At 41.5% G+C, this 24,410-nt stretch overlaps 2 protein-coding genes across 3 annotated transcripts in view; one reads left to right on the top strand and one right to left on the bottom strand.

The window, feature by feature from the left end:
* Positions 1-20,976, bottom strand: part of Dmgdh (dimethylglycine dehydrogenase) — a 73,852-nt gene extending 52,876 nt beyond the window's left edge. The window contains exons 1-5 of the mRNA XM_055598363.1: positions 20,845-20,976; positions 17,080-17,248; positions 7,996-8,094; positions 6,707-6,871; positions 2,851-3,055 (exon numbers count right to left, since the gene is read on the bottom strand). Of these exons, the coding sequence (XP_055454338.1) occupies positions 2,851-3,055; positions 6,707-6,871; positions 7,996-8,094; positions 17,080-17,248; positions 20,845-20,930 (724 nt within the window). The 5' untranslated portion in view covers positions 20,931-20,976. The remainder of the gene's footprint in view (positions 1-2,850; positions 3,056-6,706; positions 6,872-7,995; positions 8,095-17,079; positions 17,249-20,844) is intronic.
* A 10-nt stretch (positions 20,977-20,986) lies between these two features.
* LOC129669996 (S-methylmethionine--homocysteine S-methyltransferase BHMT2) overlaps positions 20,987-24,410 on the top strand; it is a 17,534-nt gene continuing 14,110 nt past the window's right edge. The window contains exon 1 of one of the 2 annotated variants that reach the window (XM_055598365.1): positions 20,987-21,121. In XM_055598365.1, coding sequence (XP_055454340.1) covers positions 20,987-21,121 — 135 coding nt within the window. The remainder of the gene's footprint in view (positions 21,122-24,410) is intronic. The other variant, XR_008719112.1, reaches the window with a different exon arrangement.

Genomic DNA, 24,410 nt, shown 5'->3' with positions numbered 1-24,410 from the left:
CACACACACACACACACACACACACACACACACACACACACACACACTCCTTCATACTTCCCAGGGGCTACTATTATGTAATCAGTAACCTCTGCTCCAGCAGAAGAAAAGCAAAGGAAGAGAAAATGGGAGGGATAGACTATAGGTTGAAGATTTGGTATAAATAGGACGAAGAATTAGGAACTGAGAGGATAGCTCACACAGCTTTCAGCAAGGAGCTTCCTAGAATAGCATGGAGAAAGAGTAAAGGTGATTGGGCAGCTTTGACGAGCAAAGCACAAAGGAAGGATACCCAGTCCGTGCAGGGCCATCACTAGAATTAGGTCCCTAGAAGCTGTCTTTCTAGGAAATATGTGTGTGTGTTGGGGGTGGGGGGTAGGAGGGCATGGCGTTGTTTCTTCCACTGCTTTTCCAAGCCCATCACCTGAGAATTTCGCAGCTACATAGAAACCTCTACCTGATAACCAGCTTGTGGCTTAGGTCAGATTTGGAACACTTCTCACTTGGCTCTTCAGAAATGCCTTAGATGTCATAGTATGTGATTTAGGAAAAAAAAATTACAATGGTGCCTTATTATGTAAGTAATTTTCTCCATTTTAGAAAAGCAGTGGGTAAATGTATTAAATTGAGTTTATTTATTTCTTGAAATGTACATTATGGCTGCATGAATTTCCGAAGCATTAATTTGAAACAAAACTCAGTGGGCCTCTGTGATAGCTAGCCTAAAATGAGCACAGTTATCAATTACTAAATGACTGCCACCGGCACTGGATATGGAGGTCTCAGTATTTGCGGTCACTATAAAAGTAGCCAAATGCTTTTAGGAGTCAATTCAAGAGACTATAAAAAGTTGAAAACTTACAGAGAACTTCCTTATTTGGTGGGGAAAAAAAAAATGAATGAATGCTTTCCAAGTCCAGTCTTCTAGGGTAACTTGGATTAGATGTTCCCAAGGACAGAGGGACAGAGGAGCAACAGACAGACAGCCAAGGGGAAGTTGAAGGTATAATTTTTATTTAATTGTTTCCACTTTTTAGGCAAGTTTTATAATATTTTTAATTTCAAGTATTTTTGGTTTTCTTAGTTCTGGTTTGTTGGTTGGGTTTTGCTGTTGTTAGTTTTTTGTTTTGTTTTGTTTTTTTGAGACAGGATTTCTCTGTGTAGCCCTGGCTGTCCTGGAATCACTCTGTAGACTACGCTGGCCTCAAACTCAGAGATCCACCTGCCTCTGCCTCCTGAATGCTGGGATTAAAAGCCTTCCCCACCATGCCCAGCCATTCAAGCGTATTTAAAAGAACAATATTTTAAGCATTTTAAATGGTAAACAGGACTTTGAAATACTAATGTAGACTTTTAAATGTTGAAGACATGACTTTTTAAGGAGCTGAGAAGATAGTTCAGCAGGAAAAGGTGCTGAAAAGGCTAACAACCTGAATTTGAGCCCTGGGATTGTGGAAAGAAAGAACCAACTCCTGCAAGTTGTACTTCAACCTCTACACATATAGTATGGCACAGGTCTCAACCCTCCAAAATAAATTTATAAAAATGTAATTTTTACAAATTAATGTTTTTGTTTTAAAACTTAACATCAGTCAGATTTGTAGTTTAGGGAAAGAATTGTAAGGATACATGATTTTAGTGTCTCTTCATAGTATATCATTTTTCTTAAAACAATAATAATAATAAAAATAATATAGAACATTTTTATTTAATAATTTAAACAAGGGCTCAAAAATGTATTTGCTGCCTCATGATTATTTTAGGCTTAAATGAGTTATCATGAACTGTAAGAAAATAAAAACTACAGCTGAAGAGATAGCTCAGAGGTTAAAAATACTGGCTGTTCAAGCGGGCCTGGGATTCCAAAAATTTAATGGCAACTCACAGCCATCTGTAACTCCAGTTCAGGAGACCTGATGAGTTCTCTGGCTTCCAAGGGCACCAGGCATGCACGTAGTAGACATACATGCATCTGGGCAAAACACTGACACATAGAAAACAAATAAATGACTATTTTTAAAAGAAAAGAAAATATGAAGGAGAAGTCAAGTTCTGGCTGCACAGCATTTTCACAGAACCTTTTTTTCTGTAGGGATAGGATAGAAAATGACTTTACATGCAGCTACCAGGTTTGAAAGTATCTCAGCATAAAAATCTAAAGACCAAGCTCAGTCAATGGCTACGACTCTACTGGGCCTTGCCATGCAAATAGGAAATGGGTTGGTCATTAGATTATCTCACATATACCACTAGGCTTTCCATGAACTATAACAGAACAACTTAAAGACAAGACTGAAATGTGTTTAATAATGTTCTCAGAGGAAAGGGTTAATTAATACATTATTTATTACTAGTCAGAGTAATCCAGATGGATAAGGGAGAGAATGAAAAAACAGAAATGATTGCATCTACCTGAAAAAGTAAATTAAGAACAGTTATATAGTAAGAAATTGGAACAGAGGGATTTAGGTTTGCTTGCTTGTTTGTTTTATGACAGTGTCTCAAGTATCCCAGGCTAGACCCAAACTCCCCATGTAGCCAAGAAGTACTTTGAACTTCTGATCCTGTCCCCACCTCCCGAGTGCTGAGGGCTGGGATTCAAATGTTCTAAACAGGCATCTGCTGACTGAATTTCTTTCCTAGTTCCTGGAATCTGGTCATGAGTATAACCAGTAAAGGATAAAGATTAAAAACTGAAAGAAGAAAGCAGCCTAAGTTGTCAGGACAGAATCTGGAGCAGGAGAGAATGGAAACTGGGGCAGTAGAAAGGGAGGATGGAGGATAAAGCTAGGCAGAGGTCAGAGGTAGGAGGTCAGAGGACAGGGAGCAGAGGGCGGGCTGGTGGCTTACCAGCAGCATTCACAATTCTGTTTGCTCTCACTGATCCTTGTGGCGTCTCGACATCCCATGTTCCATCTTCCCTGAGCTTCAGAGATGTCACTGGTGCAGGATACTTTAGAAGGGCCCCATATTTCCTAGCCCCAGCAGCCAGGGCCATTGTCAGAGAATAAGGATCGATGTGACCATCTCCTGGGTTATATAGTCCGGCCAAAATCTAAATCAACCATAAGAAAGTTAGTATTCAAAGAAAGGTATCTTTATTACTCAATGCAAATATAGCCAGCTGACAAATGTTTAATAAAACTAGACTTTAAAAGTATATCAGCTACTGGAGGTATGCATAGTAGAGTGGAGGGAAAGCATCTTGACAGCAGTTGGTATGACTTTTTTTTAAGTCATCCTCAGACTTGATCAAGAGTCACAATGAGAGTTGAATAATGTGTCACAATAACAAGCCACTTTGATAAAGCCTTGCAATGGTCTCCAATACTTGGGCATGTGCCACTAAGAACAAAGAGTATAGTTTCCAATTTAAGTGATAAAGCTAATACTAAATTCTAGCCAATGGAAAGGCAAAGGAAAGGATTATATGGCAGCTTTTGTGAGCCACTGCAAAAGATAACTAGCATATGCCCATCTTTGTTCATTTCTCTATCCTGGGGACTAGATTATGTGTGATGACTGGACTCTAACGGACATTGTGGAATAATGACACAGGAGTTAAACCCTTAGAAGAAAAACTAATGATCCAGAAGGTGACTTGATCATGGAAGTCTTAATGACTTAGTGACTATTCAGTGCTTTCTTAATTAGGGTTTTTATTGCTGTGATGAAACACCATGATGTCCCTTCCTTGGGGAGGAAAGGGTTTTGTTTTGTTTTGTTTTCATTTAGGCTCCCATCTCACAGTTCATCATCAAAGGGAGTCTCAGGACAGGAACTCAAGCAGAGGAAGAACCTGGAAGCAGGAACTAATGCAGAGGTCATGGAGAAGTACTGCTTACTGGCATGCTTTTTGTGGCTTGTTCAGCCTGCTTTCTTATAGAACTCAGGACCACCAGCCCAGGAATAGCAACTGCCACAATGGGATGAACCCGTCCCCATCCTCCTTCCTCTCAGATGACTTTAGCTTGTGTCAAGTTGACATAAAACTATCCAGTACAAATGCTTAAATGAATGAAAACTAAACTCACAGAAGCATTATTATTTCAGTTTTTCATGTTCAAAGCCAAATCTAATTCTAGTTGACATATCAGTTATAACATTTAATTATTCAATACTGTAAATAAATAAATTTATTTATTACTGTAAATACTGTAATACTGTAAATAAATAAATGAATTTATAGTTAAATAAATTTATATATCCGATATCAGCTTGGTCTGGTGGTGCAGGTCTGTAATCTCAGCTTCCAGGGATGCCAAGGCAGGATTTCAAGTTCAGCACCTGCCTGGAATAGGTTGTGTTCAAGGGCAGCTTGGGCAGCTTTGGGAGACCTTGACTCAAAACCAAAAACAAAAAATGAGGTGGTGGTATAGTTCAGCGCTAGAGTGGTAGCCTAGTGAAAGCACTAGATTTCAATATATATGTGCAAACATATATGCTTGATGAAAATTTATACTCATTCATAATCCAGTGATGACTTCTTATACAGCTGCTCTGTGTTAAGGCTTCAGGAGGAAAGAGGGTAAGGTGAGTTGACAGAGTGAGCACGGCAAATGCTATAGTGAGATCTCTGTTTGACAAGAGTTTACCATCAACTATTGTTCTTGATTATTAATATATAATATTGATTTATCTTTTAGTTAAACCATGGTTATTCTTAAACCAGCCATATAACTAAATCACCATACAGAGACTATGATTTATTTAATTGACCTAGAGCACAATGCTGGGCAATTATTACTCCATCCTAAACCTCCAAGCCTGCATAGCTTCCTCCCATTCAGATTTCCCACATTATCCTTGCTTTTTAGTCATATTTTAGGTTTGGTTCACTTCTCCTGATGTTTCCAGGTCCTTGCCTCTCTGATTTCTCCTCCCACTTCTCATTCTCTTCCCCTCCAGACCCTACTCTCTTCATTGCTCAGCATTGGCTGTTTGTTTTTACTGGCAATACAGAGAACAAATGGTAGCATGTTTACACAAACTTGAGACAAGTGATGCTTAGAATAAACATCACAATGCAATGTCTGAATGGAAGCCAGATAGTGGGGTAGAGAAATCAGCATTTGAATGAACAAGGGTAAATTGTATACATTCCACAAGAACATCATACTAACAAACTATGACTGAGGAGCCTTGATAAATGTCTTTTTCAGTGTCTGTTTGGATTATTTTGCACTCTTAGCCCTTTATTACATCGGTTAACATTCAAACTTTAAAACAACCTTGCATTTCTCAGACATACTCCACTTGAAACACCCCACTTGCTAGAATCCTTTTGGTATACTGGTGATTTCAATTTACTAGATTTTTGTTAAAAGACTTTCACATAAAAACAACAGTCTGTCTTTTCTTCTGATGTTATTGTCTGGTTTTTATATCAGAGACATACTAGCACTATAGGTTGTGTTGGGAAATATTCAGTTCTAATTTTAGAAGACTTTGTGAAGGATTCATATTAATTCTTCAAGTACCTGTTAGACTCTATCAGAGATACCGTCTGAGCCTAGGCTCTTCTTTGTCTGAATTTTTCCTAAAATTTAGTCCTTATACTAAGGATCCAGTGTAAGATACTTTGGGTCTTAAGGGCATTCACACTCCTGATGACTTGCAAATGCTACACTGGTGTTTTGTAATGGCTATGTCCTTGTTGTAGTGATCCCATGTCTATTAGGTTTGGCACTCTGCCCTGGTCCATGTGTTTCCATTGCCTATATCTTTGGGGAAATCTGTAATGAAGAGAGCTTCCAGGGAAGTGTTTCAGAGTTGACATAAAAAAAGATACGAATGGATTCTTAGTAGTGTAGTGGAGGTGGATTTTAATGAAGACAATGCCATCATACAAACCCATTCACAAGGAGCCCCTGCAGCTTGTAAAAGCTCAGAAGACCACAACATCCCAGCAACCACAGCAGTTACACAAACTCAGAAACGGGAGCTACTGACCTAGTCACTAGCTGGGAAACATAGCTGCCTTCCCTGAACAACCTGCTGGCTACCCATGCCCAGGAGGGACAATATCCTCTAGAATTTCTGAATGCAACAAACTCTTCCCACTATGTGAAATAGTTAAGCTTCTGTTTTCTGGGTCATAATAGCCAGAATTTGCATAGAAAGGGCTTAGCATGGTCTCTGTTACATAAATACTACTGTAGTAAGTATTAATGCTGCTACCAGTATGTAAACAAGAGATGATTATCCAGGAGAAAAAAGAAAACATTAAATTCCCTGTCAATCAGATTATCTTGATGAAATTCAAAGTTAGTCTAGATCTGTATCTGGCCCAGTCTGAGAGGGAAGTGCAGCTAGGAGCCAGGGGATATATGAGGAAATATAACACAGGGCTTCTTGACTTTGGAAATTAAGTAACCCCTTTCTAGAATCATCATAGCAGGTTGTTTTTCCCCAGTAGACAGCTGGTGTGTAGAAACACTTCAGTTTGAGAAATGACTAAGGTCAGAGAAAGGTATTGAACTGTTTTCTTAGTTGTCACAGGCAGAAATTTAAAAAAAAGGGTTTCTGTTGCCCTGCATACATCATTTAATAACAGCTCACCTTGTACTTTGCCCACATTCTAGCATCAATCATCTAATGTTGACATTCTAGATGTATGCATTCTACTTTTAGTTAACTCTTTAAAATATGTTTTAGATAATTTTAGTTCAAGTTGACAAAGGGAAATTGCCCTTCAAATAAATACCTTGTTTATGTTGAGTAAAGGGAACATCTCTTGGATTTTTTCAGGCTCAATAATATACTGTTCTGTTGCATGCCAGTTGGTCCGTGTCATTTGATATTTGAATTCATCTACTCTTACAGGAGTTGTAGCAAGCCTGATGCTACCCGGTTGATGGAATCCCACCACCTGTGGCAATAATTCAATAAAAGCCCAGAAGTAAGTTATTTTTAGGCACTCAAACAGTTCTTCAGCACAATGAAAGATCAAGTGAGTAAAAGAGAAATTTCTCATGTGGTGAGTAAAATATTACATAAGATATTTGCACCTTATGAAAGGATATTCAGTTAACATATAAACAGTTAAGAGCGTCCAGCTGAATACAGGCTGGAGGAGCAGGACCTGGCAAGGGAGAAGCCAGAAGGGTTAAGGAGGTACTACAGAGAACCAAAGTGTTGCTATGATGAGAGGATCGTCAGCTAACACTCATTTGGCATCTCTTAAAGTCTTTCCATTGGACAAGTTTTGGTGAAGCCCCAGGCCACACTAAAGAGAGCAGTCCTGGCCTTCATGTTGCTCACACTCTGCAGGGAAGACCAACTGCTGGCACATCAATGACAGTGGGACACCTGTGCTAAAACAGTGTGCATACATGCTGCTAGAGCACAAGGGGTTGGCTCTCTTTGTAGGGTGAGGGGAAGGTGGTTCCAGTCAGAACAGGAAGGAAGAAAACAACACAAGCTTAGAAAGCAAAGAGTTTCCAGAACATGCCAGAATTATAAGCTGTTGAGAATAATAGAAAAAAGAAAGAAATAGAGGCAAGAGAAAATGTTAGAAAGTCAGACAGGGCCTAGCTAAGAATGGGTGACTTAGACCTTGCTAAGCCTTTAGTCTTGATTCTGAAGACTCTGGGAGCTTTAGTGGCCATCAGTAAGAACAAGAACATGAAGGAACCTTTCATCTGAGACTAGGAAACAGTATGAGAAGTAAAAGGAAAGATGAGGGGCGGGGGTGCGCTGCATCTTCGCCAGGTGACAGTCACCACACCATCAGACCCCATGCACGCTACTTCCTAGGAGCAGTGACTTTTCATTTTCTAGATATAGGAACTGACTAAACAAAGTTTTTAAAGTTACTATTTATTATCTCTTCCTTAAAAAGAAAAGAACAATTACCTAGATAATACTCTTTAAAGTGATGTTAAAATCAAGCCTGGTTCTTACCGTAACCTCTCTCTCCCACAGCAAGCACTGAGCATGCATTCTATATCTGAGTGGCTGACCTCACAGATCACTTCACATTAATGCATTTACCTGTCCAGTTTCTTCTTCCAGCCGCTCGTAAAGTTTGATGCTGTCATAATGTATTTTCTTTAGGTTTATCCCAGGGTGAAAGTAAGTTGTTAAACCTGCCTTAAAAGTAGGGAAGGAAGAAAATACTGAAATAAGTTGATTATTTTGTACAGTTTTGATAACTTCTCTACTAAGAAGCAATTTAATGCAGCTAAGACATGAAGATGGATCAGGTAGATGCGGGAAAGGACATATTGTGGCAGTGAGACCCTAGAACAGATGGCTCACCACATGGTATACAAAGCAGCTTCAACCATACAAACACAGTGACAGCCAACCAATAGACATGCCCATGAAGAGCCAAAAGTCACGAGGAAAAGGGTAAAATGGAGTGAGTTAGGCGGGAGTTTCAGAACATATGTTGTTGTTGACTGCTTTTTATCTGAAATGTGTGGGACTGGAAGTATTAGATTTTGAGTTTGGATACCAGCAAAGATGGTTTAGAAGATAGAGACACCTGCCACCAAACCTGAGCCCACGGGGCAATAAGAGAAGAGAACCCAACTCCAGAAATTGTCCTCTCATTTATGGCAAGTGCATGCATACACATACACATACAAAAAAACTAATTACTTAAATGTAATTTAAAAATAAAAACATAGATTTTGAATTTTTAAATTTTGGATATTTGCATATAGATAATAATGCCTTCTTATGAGAACCTTGGTCTTAACAAAAAAGAAATCTATTTGTTTCTTGGACATTTTATATATACATTATATTACACAGTATTCCAAATAACTTTGTGAATGAAACAAGATTTGTGTATTCTGAACCATCAGAGGCCAGGTATAAGTTTCCACTTGTGTCCCTCCAGTGCTCAGAAAGTTTCAAGAGTGAACTTGTATTAGAAAATGTTGGGTGAGGCAAGTGATAGGGATTTGAGTTAGGAACTCACAGGTATGCTCCCCAAAGTAGAAGGTCTGTGGACTGGCAAGTCCTTAATCTGATCTCCACTTCACATTTGAATGGAGTCTCTTCTGTCCCCTTTCCAAACTACAATTTCTGGTGACTAGAGCGTGGCAAACAGGTGAGACTTACTCAAATATCCTGTTCTGAAAGCAAATAGAAAGCACCTACACATATTTGTTGAATAAGTATTGACTAGATTAATTATTCTTTGGAAAAATTGCTAAATATTAGAAATGCTGTAGCCCCTTCCATCAATTCTGACAGATGCACTGTAGCATCCACACCAAGAATTCTAGGCAATTGCACAAAACAAGAGTTTTCTTAATTAAGTCTCTGGGGTTTCATTTTTCACCTAATTTATCTTGGAGAGCTCATCAGAACACAATCTGTTCAAACTCAAATCTACTTAGGAGTATTTGTAATTTTCTCCTATGGGAATTTGATTCTCTGAAATTAAAAACTATTCCTATTAAAGTTAGTCAATCACCATTTACAGACCAGAAACCTAAGGCTTGTATCTAAACTTGTTGAAGTATCTAACATACAGACAAGTGGTGCTTCTGACAAAAGTCCCACCTCGCTTCCTGAGCCACTGTGTAACTCAGCTCCTGTGAGAATAGAGAAATGCTTCCACTACAGGGACTGCTGGCAGGGTTTTTGAATCATGGCCAAACAAATCCTCTCTTTTCCTTTTAATGTTTGATATTCAGTCTGTGTATGAAATTTCCTCATTCAACCACACATCTCTGGGGTCATCTGCCCCTGACCCCAATTCTGTTCAATGTATCTTCTACCCACTCCGTGAGGAAATGAATGCTCTTTAGTATTGACCAAAGCTTTGATTATTCCTGCAGGTCTTGTAAGCCATATCCTGGGTGAATCCAGGTATTTTAATCAGTATTCTATTACTGGGAAGAGACACCATGACCACAGCAAACCTTATAAAAGAAAAGCATTTAACTGGGGCTGGCTTACACCTTCAGAAATTTAGTCCATTATCATCATGGTGTGGTGCATGGTAGCATGCATAATTCTATATACATATCCACAGGCAACAGGAGAAAAGAGAGACACTAGGCCTGGCTTGAGCTTTTAAAACCTCAAATCCCACCTCTACTGACATACTTCCTCCAATTTCAACAAGGCCACATCTCCTAATCCCTCTCAAGTAGTGCCACTCCCTAATGAGCAAGCATTCAAATATATGAGCCCATGGGCATCATTCCTATTCAAACCACCACACCAGGCCACCAGAAGGTTCCATTATCTACATTCACTATATTCTACTATAGAGTGTATTCTTTGTTCCTCTGCCCTAGAAATCAGGGGCTAAAGAATTTTCATCTGAAAGAACCACATGGACTCTTTAAAGACAATTATCTCAGTGTACATTGTTTAGGGAACAAATTCTTTTGAAAACACATAGCCAAGAAAAAGTTAATCCTCTTACTGAAAGTGAATATCCATGTAACAACAGGCCATGTTTCTCTCTCTTCTTTGTTGCTGGACAATCAGGAAGAGTGCAAATGGGGTTTCCTAGCCATAACAACTAGTTATCAGTTTTCTTTTTAATGTTAATTTGTTTTTTAATTTGTGTTTAAAATTCAGTTATCCACATCATGCTTCTACTGCATTCAAATTATTCAAATCTTGCATACTGTCTATTGTTAATTAAATAACTGTTCTGTGACATTTGGACATGTGGAATACATGGTGTTTTTCTGTTCTGTGACTGCAACATGGATATAGCAAATAAAAATTTTGAGAAAGATAAAAAGTATTGGTTTTATCCTTCAGGTACATGGTTAAATGCTAGGCTACAGAGCTGGGATGTAAGAAGTAAGGGAGCTGAAGAGATAGCTTACAGGTTCAGAATCCCAGGTTCTGGTAAGGCCAGAGAGGCCTTCCTAGCAAGAGACCCTGCTTTGACTTGAAAAAAGAAACATTAGAGTTGATAGAGAAGAAGAAAGGAAAGAGACAGAACCCTTCAGAAGCATAGCCCTTGGAAGCCAGGTGTGAGGTTCAGGGACTCACACCTGTACTAGTGAAGTAGAAGCAGGAAGATCAGAAGTCCAAGGTCATCCTTGCCTATATAGTGAGTTCAAGACCAACCTGGGTTACATGAGACCCTGTCTCAAACAAATAAGCACACATGCATGGACACACACATACATTTTTGAGTAAGTTCAGAATTTGCAAATTCTTATTGACATAAATTTAAAATAACAAGAAAAGAAAACTTTTCCCTGTAGTGCACTGATGATTACCAAGTATGAAAACAAACAAACAAACAAACAAACAAACAAACAAACACCAAAACTTCAGGAGTTAGAAAAAGCATCAAAGGATGCTAAAGAATGGGGAATGTGTTGGATACCAACTCCTGGTGTGATCGCTGCGTCTAATAATCTTTCCTGTCTTTCAGGGGCCTCTACTACCGCAGAAAACTCAGCCACTCACCTAAGCAGTCATGTATCCCAGTGCCTCCAAATCTTTTATTTATATACTTACACGCAGATGTTTGCACATAACCACTAAGATATTCTTATGCACATAACATGTAAATATAGGTTACCATATTAATAGAGATTATGAAGAACATTAAATGAGCTTGAGATGAGTAAAATATTTTAAATATTTTTTGTCTTACTTATTGTCCCAGAAAGCTTTTGAATATTAAGCTCATAAATCACATTTTCGATAGAGTATTGTGATTAACCCATTATTAAGCTGTAAATACACTAGATTAAACTGTGAAAATACAGCCTGGTTCTAGGCTTGCTTTATGTCTAGGATGGTTCATTCAGTTATTTATTCATTTGTTTGTTTTCTTTTTCTTTAAGAAGTCTCCTTGTGTAGCCCAGGCTAGCATTAAGTAATTCTTCTTCTTCTCCTCCTCCTCCTTCATCCTCCTCTCTGGTTTTTCAAGACAATGCTTCTCTGTGTAGCTCTGGCTGGCCTGGAGCTCACGCTGTAGACCAGGCTGGCCTCAAACTCAGAGATCTACCTCCCTGTGCCTACAGACTGCTAGGATTAAATGTCAGCGCCACCATCACTTTTCTGTCATTTAAAATTTCAAGTTTTCTGTGTATTAGTTTCTTTTCTCATTATGAACAAATTTCAGATGAGAAGCCACTTAAGGAATGAAGGGTTTGTTTTGCCTCCAATTGAGGATTGTAGTCTATCATGGTGGAAAGGCACAGAAGAAAGACAGTTTTTTCTCTGCTTCTGCCCTTGGGAAGCAGAGAGATGAATTCTGGGTCTCAGTTTTGTTTTTTGTTTTGTTTTGTTTTGTTTTGTTTTATTCAGCTGGGGACCCTGGCACATGGCATGATGCTACCCACATTCAGGTGGGTCTTCCCACCTTGATTAACACAACCTAGCAGCTCCTTCACAGATATGCCCAGAGGTGTGTCTCCCAGGTGACACTAGAGTCTGTCAGGTTGACAACTGCTATTAACTAGCACTGACAACTAACATTCTTCCTAGGCCATTTGCACTTGGCACAAGACGCTTCTCAACCCAAAACGGACCCAAGTAGAACTAGTGTCCTCTTGGCTATGTACTCTGTGTTTTAAACTTCCTCCTCTATCCCAAGGATTCGCCACTGCATTGACCTACACAAAGGTTTCTGTCTGAGGAAACCTTCTGTTCTATCACATTCTCTTGTCTCTCTGTTCTTGCTACAACTTGGAAAATACCACACTCCACTCTTTGTATTTTAAATAAATGGGAACAAATCCTACTAGAATTCCTTTTCAGAAAAAAATTAAAAATTCTATCTCTCATATCAGAGAGAGCCCTCTACCTAAGAGATATGATTTAGATTAGAAAATCTAACCATAATATCCACATTTTCTAAACCTTTTAACATGCTTTCTTCCCAACAGGACAGCTTTTTGCAAGCCAGCTGTCCTCTCTTGTTAAAGCATCTTCCTTACCTGGAAGGAGGAGTCCACACCTATTTTTTCTTTAGCACTGGGACCAAGCCTGGGGCCTTGCTCACACATCCTACATAAGTGTGCTACTGTTAAATTGCATTCCTAGACATTTTTTTTGTAAATGCAGTCACAATTATTTATTTATTCACTTTACATCTTGATTGTAGCACCCTCCCTCTTCCCCTCTCTCCTTCTTCCCCCTTTTCCCTGTGTCCTGGCAGGGTTACGGAGTCATGTCAGAGACAGGCCCCGTTCCTTTACTAAGGGACCTACAAAAAGCTCAAGCTGCCCATCTGCTACATCTGTAAAGGGGGCCTGGGTCCAGTCCATATACAGTCCTTGATTGGTGCTTCAGATTCCTCAAGGTCCTCTGGATCCTGGTTTGTGGGCTCTGTTGGTCTCCTTGTGGAGCTCCTGTCATCTCCAGGTCCTTCTATCCTTCCCCCAACTTTTCTAGAAGACTGCCTATGCTTCACTCAATGTTTGGCTGTCATTCTCAGCATCTGTTTTTATCCGCTGCTGGGTGAAGCCTCTCAGAGGACAGCTATGCTAGGTGCCCATCTGCAAGCATAAGAGAATATCGTCAATAGTGTCAGGGACTGGCTTTCTCTTATGGGGTGGGTCTCCGGTTGGGCCAGGCATTAGTTGGACATTCCTTCAATCTCTGCTCTATCTTTACTCCTGCATATCTTGTAGGCAGGGTAAATTTTGGGTTGAAGTTTTTTCCAAACATATCTTTTAAAGCTTATATATTTGCTATGTAGAAATCACCCACATCCATTTGGTTTACCAACAAAGGTCAGCACATTTGGGACACTTGCCTTTTTGTAAAAGAAACACATACTTAAATTTCACAACCCTTTTCATTACTTCCAGGTAACAAGTCTTTCCATAGTCTTTCTCTCAACCTCAATCCCCTCCTCTTCCTTTCCTCACACACTAGACTTCTTAAAGTCTCAGTGAAGCTAGTCACAATGGTGGCCTCACACAGCAATATGTCAATCATATCAGATGTTACTTTTATTAGTAAAGTTTAATTTCTTTCTTATGTATGTAAATAAGCAGAAAGTTCTAGATTATCTTTCAACACTCCAAATGGAGCACCTTGGGTCTTCCCTCTTTAGATCTTTATGTGCTATGATGTCATTCCCACGGAAGTGGGCCACCATGTTCTCCAAAACTGCTTCTGATGCCATTTGTCATGTACTGATGAGAAAACCCTGTTAAAGTGAGCAAGACCTAGGGATTTGCAGACTTGATCCCACTTTGCACATTTGGTCTCAGGCTGTGCTGTACCTTGTGGACACTTACATTACAGAAAACATATTGCATTCCAAGGACCTTGGGATTACTGCCTTCACAGCCTGTCCATTTAGCTCTTGTTCCAACTTTTCACATTCTCAACCTGTCCTCAAATATCTCTGCTGAAAATTCTTGGCATGGGAACTTCCTGATGTCATTACTTACAGAGAAGACTCATGGACTTTGTAGAAGCTCCCAGAATCACTTCTTAGGACAGGGCATGTCCTGTCCTTTACTCCAAGGGGCACAACTCACCCAGTTGCTGCTGTTGACTCTCCAGTGGTCTCTATGGTGGTCCCCTATTTGGCTTAATGCCCTGTCTACAGGGGCTGGGGTGCTTTCCCCACTATTTTGATATATCTTTGATTAGGAAAAATATTTTACACAGTTAATTTCACATAAGGTTTATGCCTATTCTACAATAGGCATAATTTAAATGCTGATTTATGTACCCGCCATGTCTGGCTGCAATCCTTGTTCTAAGAATCTCCTGTCTTACTGTTGTGCATGCACTGCTCCTCAATTGTCTGTTGATGCGCCAATAAAGCAGCTTACAGCCAATCACTGAGCAGGGAAGAGAATAGAGCTGGACTTCCTGCCAGCAAGGGGAAGAGGAGTTAGAGGAGGAAGAAGGAATTGAGCCACTATTAGAGGTTCAAGAGCGATCAGGAGAAGGAGCTGGAGTGAGAAACCTCCAAAGTGCAAGTGTCTCTGGGATGTATGTCGGGAGGAAACCAGATTAACTTAGAGGGTTAAGAATAGAGTAATAACTGCTCAGTTCTTGGGCTGTGAACCTTGTTAAAATAATAGAGTCTCAATTATCTGTGTGATAGCCAAGTTAAGAGAGAGACTAAGAAACAAATACAATTTTATAAAAATAACACTATTGTCTCAAAAATCTTTGCCTGCTTGTCTTAAAAGAGTTCAGGCTAAGGTGCATATATTGTCTTGGTGGAACATCTAACTCTGGTATATCTACTCTGAAATGTAAGCTACACCAAATCAGTGAACAAGTAAGTCATTCCAATTTTAATGTGTATCTTCTGCCTGACCCATGTAGTTGTCAGAAAGTGTGGGGCAGTCTATGCACCCCTGGGAACCTAGTTCCCTTTGCCTCTGCCTAACTGTCCTTGCTTGGTTAACCTCAAGGCCCCTGTACAACCCTTGCCCCCTGCTTCCTACTCTTTTTAGTGCCCCTTCTTAGAGTTATCCCCTGACTGTTCCTGTTGCATTCTGTACTCCTGGCTAAGTTTCTCTTTTCTTTAAGGCTCAGGTTCCACTCTAAGTGTTTTCTGTCTGTGACCAAGACTAACTCCGGAAGGAAAGGACTGCTTTGTTTCCTCATGACCTCCTTCTGAGAGAATGTGAGGGTTTGAACGAAAATGGCCCCCATAGTCTCACAGGGAGTGGCACTATTGGGAGACATGGCCTTTGGAGTGGGTGTGCTCTTGTTAGAGGAAGTATATCACTGGAGTGGGCTTTGGTGTTTCAGAAGCCAAAACCAGGCCCAGCTTTCACTCTGTCTTCCTGCTTCCTGCAGATTTGGATGTAGAACTCTCAGTTACCTCTCCAGTACCATATCTGCCTACATGCTGCCATGCTTCTTGCCATAATGGCAATAGACTAAAAGTTAAGTGCATTCCTTTAGAAGAGTTGTCATGGTTGTGGTGTCTCTTCACAGCAATAGAAATAATACACTGATCATGATGTCCTTTTGATTTGAGTGATAATAAAATGCATGCTGTAACAAAATGGAAGATCCATGAGGAGCAAGCCAATAAGCAGCACCCCTCCAAGGCCTCTGCATCAGGTCCTGCCTCCAGGGTCCTGCCCTGACTGCTTTTGATGATGAAACTGCCCTGACTGCTTTTTGATATGAAACTGTGAGTGAAATAAACCTATTCCTCCAAGCTGCTTTTGGATCTTCACATTTGCTGTTTCATCACAACGATAGTAACCTTAAGTTGCACACTAAGGAAAAAATAGAGAAGGACAACATGAAGTCTACATAGAAAATCTAGTTTGGGGAGGTGAGACAGACTTCAGCAGGCAGGAGGAAGGCGGTGGGAAACCAGTGACAGTGACAGAAGACACCTGTGGTGAGAAGACTGCTATGGACAGATGGTGTGAGGTGCCCATCCTCCCTTCCACACTGAGGATGACGGATTGGAGGGAGAAGAGTTGGATTTGATGCTGTCTTTTCAGGAGTGCTGGCTTACCAGTGTGCATGGGCTGACTGCAACTGACTGAGCTTGAGTCTGGACTGGGCAACACCGTTCACACACATTCAGCCTTGACATCCATTCCTATCCAGACATCTGACCCATGTTTTGGGTGTGTGCCCAGCCAAGCATCAAGAAGCCCTGGAAGAGAGTTCCCTTTTTCTCTCCCCACCACAGGAATGCTGATTATGGAACAAGGTGGTTAACAAGGCCAAGATCTTCCTCAAATTAAATGTGTGTGTGTGTGTGTGTGTGTGTGTGTGTGTGTGTGTGTGTGCAATTCTCTAGTGCAGTGAAGACAGGCTGCATCACTACAGCAATGGCCTATGCTGGCTACAGGATGAAACTTTGCTGTAGAATACAAAGCAAAACCAACTCAGAACGTGGAACCAACAGAAAATGGAAACTGAAGAAGCTTTCTGGAAGTTACAGGGGTAGAAAATGGCAAAGCCTGTATCAGAATCCAGAATCCAGAACTTTATGTTTAACATAAAGTCCATCCAAATAACGACTTTCCACTTCCTGGAAGCACATCAGTCAGGTGACAGGATGCTTCCTGGTGAGGTGAGGGGGTCCCATACCCTGAAAAGCTCAATATGGGGAGTTGTGAATGGGAGAAACTTGTGCAGAGTTTTCAGGGCACAGAACAGTTTGAGTGTTCTCCTTACTGCGTGCCAGGTAGAGCCAGCTGTGAGCTCCGACTTCTCCAGCAGGACCACATCTTTCATTCCTGCCTTGGCCAGATGATAAGCCAGACTCACGCCCACACAGCCTCCTCCAATGATCACGGTCTCTGCTTTGTCCTTCCATTCTGGGGGTGAGGATGGGCTTTCTTGTCTGGAAGAGAGTATTATATGATGACTCACATGAAGATAGCAGGTTCCCTCTCCTGCTTGTCTCTGGAACCTCACACCTACAGGCTTCAATTTGAACTTAGAAACCTGGGCCATCTGAACCTTGACTGGGCGACCTAACCCAAACGTAGCTAAAGGAAATGAGCAGTACCAAGCAGAAGCAGCTGTTTCTTTCTCAATCTAGATATCATTTTCCTCATTTGAAAAGCACATTCTGGAGCTGGCACATGGTAACATGGAGCTGTGCAAGCCCGAGGTCCTGAGTTTGATGCCAAGAATCAAACAAAGGTGGGCATGATAGCTCCCACCGGTAATCTTAGCACCAGTGAAGTAGAGACAAAGAAAAACCTTTTGTCTTGCTAGCTAGCCTTCCTGGCCTATTCATTGAGAGACTCTGTCTCAAAAAACAATTTGGAGAGCAATTGAACAAGGCACCCAACATCTGGTCTGCACATGCCTGCGCCCCAACACACTCTCATTGATTTAATCTGTGAAAAAGCCCTACTCTTTATGTAGTTTGGTACCTGTGGATCCTCTTCTCTCCAGTGCTTTCCAGGCTAAAGAGAGATGGATGGAGAAACATCCTCCTCTCTCAGCTGTCATCAGTTTGCAGGATGACCTTCCAAACTGCACTGTGAGCCTTTTGAAGTCAAGGTCAATAACATATTCATCATTGATCCCAGCTCCCTCCTGATGCCCACAGTACGTACATCTGATCTCAGCCCTACACCGGCATGCCTTCCCTACACAAGTGCCTACATGATGGGATTCTAGCATTGGCAGGGCTCTTAGGCAGGGTAGTGCTCTTCTTTGTCATTGCCACATCTTCCTCTTTACTTATTAAACACTTCCTGTGTTCTTGCCGTGCATGGAGCTGAACACACAGGGCCTCAGAGCTCTGAAGCTTACAACAGACCCAGGAAAGTGAACAAGCAGAACTAAAAATGTGGCCACTGCAGCAATGAAGCTCTCTGGAGGAAGGGGTGGAGTTACAGGAACGAATAATAGCAGCACATGAGGAAGACTGAAGCAGGCAAGCTGGAACATGACGGCTCTCAGGCCGCAGGGGCACTCAGCTCAGGGAAGGCCAGGTTCTGAAAGGCTCTGAGGTTGCATGTGGAGAAGCCCTAAGAGTCTGGCTCTCCTTAACACAAAGGACATTCAGTAAATGCTGTGAAACATGGCTGAAGAAGGTGATTTAAAAAAAAAAAAGATTTATTATGTGTACAGTATTCCACCTCTATGTATGCTTACAGATCTCATTATAGATGGTTGTGAGCTACCATGTGATTGCTGGGAATTGAACTCAACACCTCTGGAAGGGCAAACAGCCAGAGCTCTTAAACTCTGAGCCATCTCTCCAGCCCAAGAATGTGATTCATTAATTGCTTAGTTCTTATGTTTTTCCCTAATTATAAATCTCTTTATTCCATTAGTGTCTAACATAGAAAGTCACAGAGTGAATTAATAAGAATTCTAGGAAGATTCTCCAAGCTTTATTTAGTCACCAAATCCAAAAGTTGTCATCTTAAGTATGAGGATTGTTGTTTTGTTTGTTTATTTTTGTTTTGTTTGCTTTTCAAGACAAGGTTTCTCTGTATAGCCCTGGCCATCCTGGAACATGCTATGTAAACTAGGCTGGTATTAAAGTCAGAGATCCAGCTGGGCTGTGGTGGTACATGCCTTTAATGCCAGCACTCAGGAGGCAGAGGCAAATGGATCTCTGTGAGTTTGAGGCCAGCCTGGTCTACAATGCAAGTCCAGGACAGCCAGGGCTACACAGAAACCTTGTCTCACAGAACTAAGAATAAACTTAGAGATCTACCTAATCTCTGCCTCCCTAGTGCTGGGATTAAAGGCATGAACAACCAGTACAGGCTTAAGAATATGTTTTAACTTGAGAAAAAAATAGGCAGGAACCTTGCCTCGAACTGACATGACAGTAGCTGCTGTGTCTGTCATATTACACCTTATTTGGGAAAAAGCAATATGTTTGTGTGACGAAGATTAAATTGTTGAATGTCTTGAAGTCTAAATTCTAACCTGCCTTCAAGGTTTGTCAGACAAAACTCACATATTCTTCATAGGTTTAGCAACATGGGGTGTGACTTTGTATTCATACACACAATTCAAACTGACAGAAAAGTTGCCAAACTTGTAGAAAGAACTCTTAGAATTCTGTCTTTTTTGTTGCTCTGCTTTTGAGACAGAGTCTCAGTACGTATCTTACACAGCCTAAGATGGCCTTGAGGTTGATATTGTCCTGCCTCAGTTTCCCCAGAGCTGGGATTTCAGGCTTTTGCCACCACAGCCAGCCTGTCTTACAGTTTTTAGAAGAGAAGTGACATTTGTGATTTCTCTCAGTATCTGCATTATGTGTAATATATGCACATGTGTAATATGCATATGGCATATACACACTCACATAGTAGTGAATAAAGACTTTAATGTTACACAGTATTTGAATAAGCAGTTTTAAGCACATTGACAGATGATCCATGCCTCTCTATTTCCTTCCATATTAGGTGCAGTGTCCCAGCTGTGATGCCTTATAGCTTACAGATCTCTCCACGCGCGTTCCTTCACTCACTCGTAGTTTATGGCTTTCCTGTGAGCCTGGCGGAGCAGTATTAGTGTTCTACCTTTGTTGATGAGGAAATTGTGCTCAACAGGCAGTTGCTGTGTCTGATGGAGCCATACCTGCTCCGCACACCACAGGCACCATGTAAACACCTGTTGATGCAGGGATGGCCGGATGCAACTCAACAACTGCCTTTGCAGACCGTAGGATATAAAACTGGGTCACAATAGTGTTTGTTGAGTGAGGCTGTGAAAAGAAACCCCATCTTGCCACCATGAATGATGTCAGGAATGACATCAGGACAGAAATGTCAAAAGACACTGTCAAGCTTTGTTTACATACAGACAGACACTACAGGAAAATTACATGTCTCTTTCGGTTTCACAACCCTACTCTGGGAGCCAAGGAAGAAGTGGGAAACAAGTACCCAGCAGAGGGGTATCCGAATTTCACAGGAACTTCGCTGTTTTTAATCTTTCATCAAAACAAACAAAACAAAATATTTAAATTTTATTAAAAAAAAACGATTTTAAAACAAAACAAAAACATTGCCCAAACATATGTGCATAAAAATATCAGAGTCATGTTCTCCATGGTAACAACCAACCAGAAGCAGTCTAATTGATAATGAGTAGGCTGCTTAGTTATATTATAGAATATTGATAAGATGAAAAACTATGCAGCCATTAAAAAGAATAAGGTAAATCAATAAGCCCTGGTATAGAATAATCTCGAAGACATATTAATCATTAAAAACAAAACATGATAACAACTACCATCAAGGTGCGAGGGAAACAGAGACAAGAGCATTCAGCTCTTTGAGCACAGTAGACTCTTAGAGACACTGCTCACCACTGACTGGCCGGGGGATGGGGCCAGCGAGAAGCATAGTTTTACCTGGTAATTAGCAGGTAACCCCGGGAGAATCACGGCCCATTCCTGGGAGCCAGGGAGCCTGCCTGGAAGCCTCCTAGTAACCCGCGGCAGACAGCACTCACCCTTCCCGGAAGCCGGCGGCGGTCCAGCGCCCGGGGGAGCCCCGCAGCGCAAGGCTCCTCAACCGCAGCGAGCCCGAGCGGAGCATGGCGAAGACAGACAGACCTCGCCCCTAGGCTGGAGGCAGCCTGGGTTGGGGTGGATATGGGAGTAGGGGTGAGTCCTCCCACGGAGGGGCGGGCTCCCGCACCGCTGCGCTTCCGGGACCGGCGCCACCGGGACCTGCGCCTGCACAGTAGCTGCTACATGGCACCAGCCGGAGGCCCGCGGGTCAAGAAGGTGAGTGTCCTTAAGACCTTCTTCCCTTCTTTAAGAAGTTCGAACCCTGCCTCAACTACTAGCTAAACCTAAGGTCTTAGCACGACAGAGGGACTGGCGGCCCAGAGCCTCAGTTTACCGGATTGCAGGTGGATTAGCATTCTTTATTTTTTAATTAACAAATATTTTTTAACTTACTTCTTTCTTTCTTTCTTTCTTTCTTTCTTTCTTTCTTTCTTTCTTTCTTTCTTTCTTTCTTTCTTTCTTTCTTTCTCTCTCTCTCTCTCTCTCTCTCTCTTTCTTTCTTTCTTTCTTTCTTTCTATTAATTACAGTTTATTCACTTTGTATCTCCCCATAAGCCCTTCCCTCCTCCCCTCCCCAGATTGCTTTCTAGAGTGGTTGTACAAGTTTACATTCCCACCAGCAGTGGAGGAGGGTTCCCCTGTCTCCACAATTTCTCCAGCATGTGTTGTCACTTGAGTTTTTCATCTTGGCCATTCTCATGGGTGTAAGGTGAAATCTCAGTGTCGTTTTGATTTGCATTTCCCTAATGGCTAATGACGTTGAGCATTTCTTTAAGTGTTTCTCTGCCATTCGATATTCCTCTACAGAGAGTTCTCTGTTTAGCTCTGTTCCCCATTTTTTAAGTGGATTCCTTGGTTTGCTGTTTTTTCTTAAAGCCTTTAACCAACCCAGAGTTTCTGCATTTGCTGGAAAGTGAGGCCCAAAGCGTCAGTGGTCACAGAAGAGAGATCTGAGGTCAAGCTCTTGGACTCAGAGAACCCTCATTTTTCTCAATTGAGAGGTAGCCCCTTGGAGGTTCCCTTGTTCCTGTCAGTTTCCCTAAGGTTTTGGAAGTGCGTCAACCTGGCCCTGGGCTTCACACCTGTTCTGTGTGAAGAAAGGATACTGTGCAGTTCACAGGGTTGGGTATGGGGGTCCCCTCTGTTGCCTGCAGCGGACACTCTCACATCTGGCCCTTCCCTGGTGGCGGCTTCCCACAGCACTGAGGACATGTGAGAGCAAGGGGTAGCCAAACAAGCAGAAAGGCATGAACTTGGAGAAGGGGTCTCCCAGGATCCCCCAGAACAGCTCACCCGGACACATAATTTAGAGTTCTGGGGGCAGAAGAGGCTGGAAGCATGCACCTCTGCTTTACAAATGCTAAGAAACTGGGCACAGAGGTGACCCAAAGAGTGAAGTTCAGGTTCAGTCACCAACTAAGTTGTTAGTCAGCCATTAACAGCTCCAAGTGAGAGAGGAATGGGAGAGTCTACACATCACAGATCCACCCTAACAGTAATTACAGCCAGACCAGCAGAAGACCTGTCCAGTCAGGGTCTTAAAAGATGGGTTTTTGTTGTTTTGTTACTGTTTTTGTTGGTGGTGTTTGTTATTGTTTTTGTTGTTGGTTGTTTGTTTTTTGAGTGATGCTCTTCTTATGTAGGAAGGAAATGAGATTAATAAAAAGACTCCTTTTAAAGGTGAAGAACACTGTGCTGCCTTCCTTCTGTAATGCTGTGCTTGTTTTTTTTATAATTCGCTTTTAAAAATAATTTTATTATATTTATGTATGCATTCATTCATTGTGTGTGTCTATGGGCATGTACATCCTATGTTGAACCTGTAGAGGTCAAAGGACAACTTGCAGAAATTGGTTCTCCCTTCTAACAATTGTGACCAAGTAATTAAACTCTGTTGGCGATTGTACTCAGTAATAATGTTTGGCAGCAAGCACCCTTAATTAATAAATCATCTTTCTAGCCCATAACACATGTTTTCATTTTAATTTTACAAGAGTGTTTTTCTTTTTTCAGAGAGGGTCTCACCTTGTAGGCTTGCATGGCCTGAAACTCCCTGAAACAGGCCAGCCTCAAACTTGCAGAGACCAGCTGCCGCTGCCTCCCAAGTGCTGGGATTAAAGACTGTACTCCTAGCTATTCACTTTTTAAAAAGGTGTTAGGGGGCCAGTGTGATGATGCATGCCTTTAATCCCAGCTCTCAGGCAGCCAAGGCAGATAGATCTCTGAGTTTGAGGCAAACCTGGTTTACATAGTAAGTTCCAGGCTACCCAGGACTACATAGTCAGACCCTGTCACAAACAAACAAGAAGGTAATGAAAACATTCTGGTCCCATTCCTCTGGGGACCCTGATTCTGAACCAGCACAGCTGTTGCATACTGGACCCTGTTAAGATATCCCTGGAAGTGAAGTAGGGTCTATCCCTCCTCAGCTACAGGCACAGGACATCAGTGCCTTTGCCTGCTGTTGTGCAATTGAACAGCTGATGCCTCCACCCCATTCCCCAAAGCTGCCCTGCCAGAGAAGCCTGGCAGATGGGGGTTTGAGTAGACTGACTCTGTGTCAGGACAAATGGCCTCCTCTAGGATCAACAGCCTCATCCTAAGCCCAGATGGTAAATCCAGAAGTGCTGGGGTTGATATAGTCAAAACAGAGGTATAAAGGAACTCTGAGCCTACACTATCTGATCAGGCACACTGCCAAACATGGAGAGCGAATGAGAAGGCAAGACGGCTGCAGGAAAATCTATATTCTCTGCATTGGATTCTGGCTGTCCTTGTCACTTGAAGCTGTCATTAGAATTAAGACGAGAGATGGGTTCAAATATCAATAATTAACTATTTTGATAATGACAATGAAGAAAACGAAGAATTTAAAATGTTGGGCAAAGGACTTGGAAGGTGGTTCAGCAGTTAAAAAAGAGTCCTTGCTGCTCATCCAGAGGACTTGAGTTCAGTTTCCAGCCCAAATGTTAGGTGCCTCACAACCACCTGAAATCAGTTCCAGGAGATCTGATGCCCTCTGGCCTTGTAGGTCACTGCACACACATGCCCACAAACATGCATATACACAAATAAAATTTAATATAAATCTTTAAATAAAATATCGGACAAACTTCCAGATAAGAAATGAAAATGTCAGACCTTCTATCCTGTCTCACAAAGACACAGTCAAAAATCTGCATTACTTTTTTGTTGTTGTTGTTGTTAAGCCTGCTACTTTTTTATTAAAGATTGTTTGGTTTTGCTTCTCAGTACACGGATTCTATCACTTATGCATCTGATGTTTTCAGAACTATTCAGAACCTAAGTGTAGTTCATTAAGAATCTCTCCTTTATTAGATGCTGGTAGAGGTAGGAGAGATAGAGACAAATAAACTATGTCACCTGCCCCTGCACATCTTACCATCAAAGTGAAACAGGCAAGTGACCAGACAGTGTTGGACAGGTAGGCCCATGGATGAAGATACTGAAGTTGTTAGCACATAAGGAAAGGACAATAACAGAT

The sequence above is a fragment of the Psammomys obesus genome, unplaced genomic scaffold (assembly GCF_907164565.1).
Source record: "Psammomys obesus unplaced genomic scaffold, mPsaObe1.curated_primary_1811, whole genome shotgun sequence".
In the NCBI taxonomy this organism is placed as follows: domain Eukaryota; kingdom Metazoa; phylum Chordata; class Mammalia; order Rodentia; family Muridae; genus Psammomys; species Psammomys obesus.
Note: the sequence above shows the minus strand (reverse complement) of the source record. Positions and strands in the feature narration are given on the sequence as shown.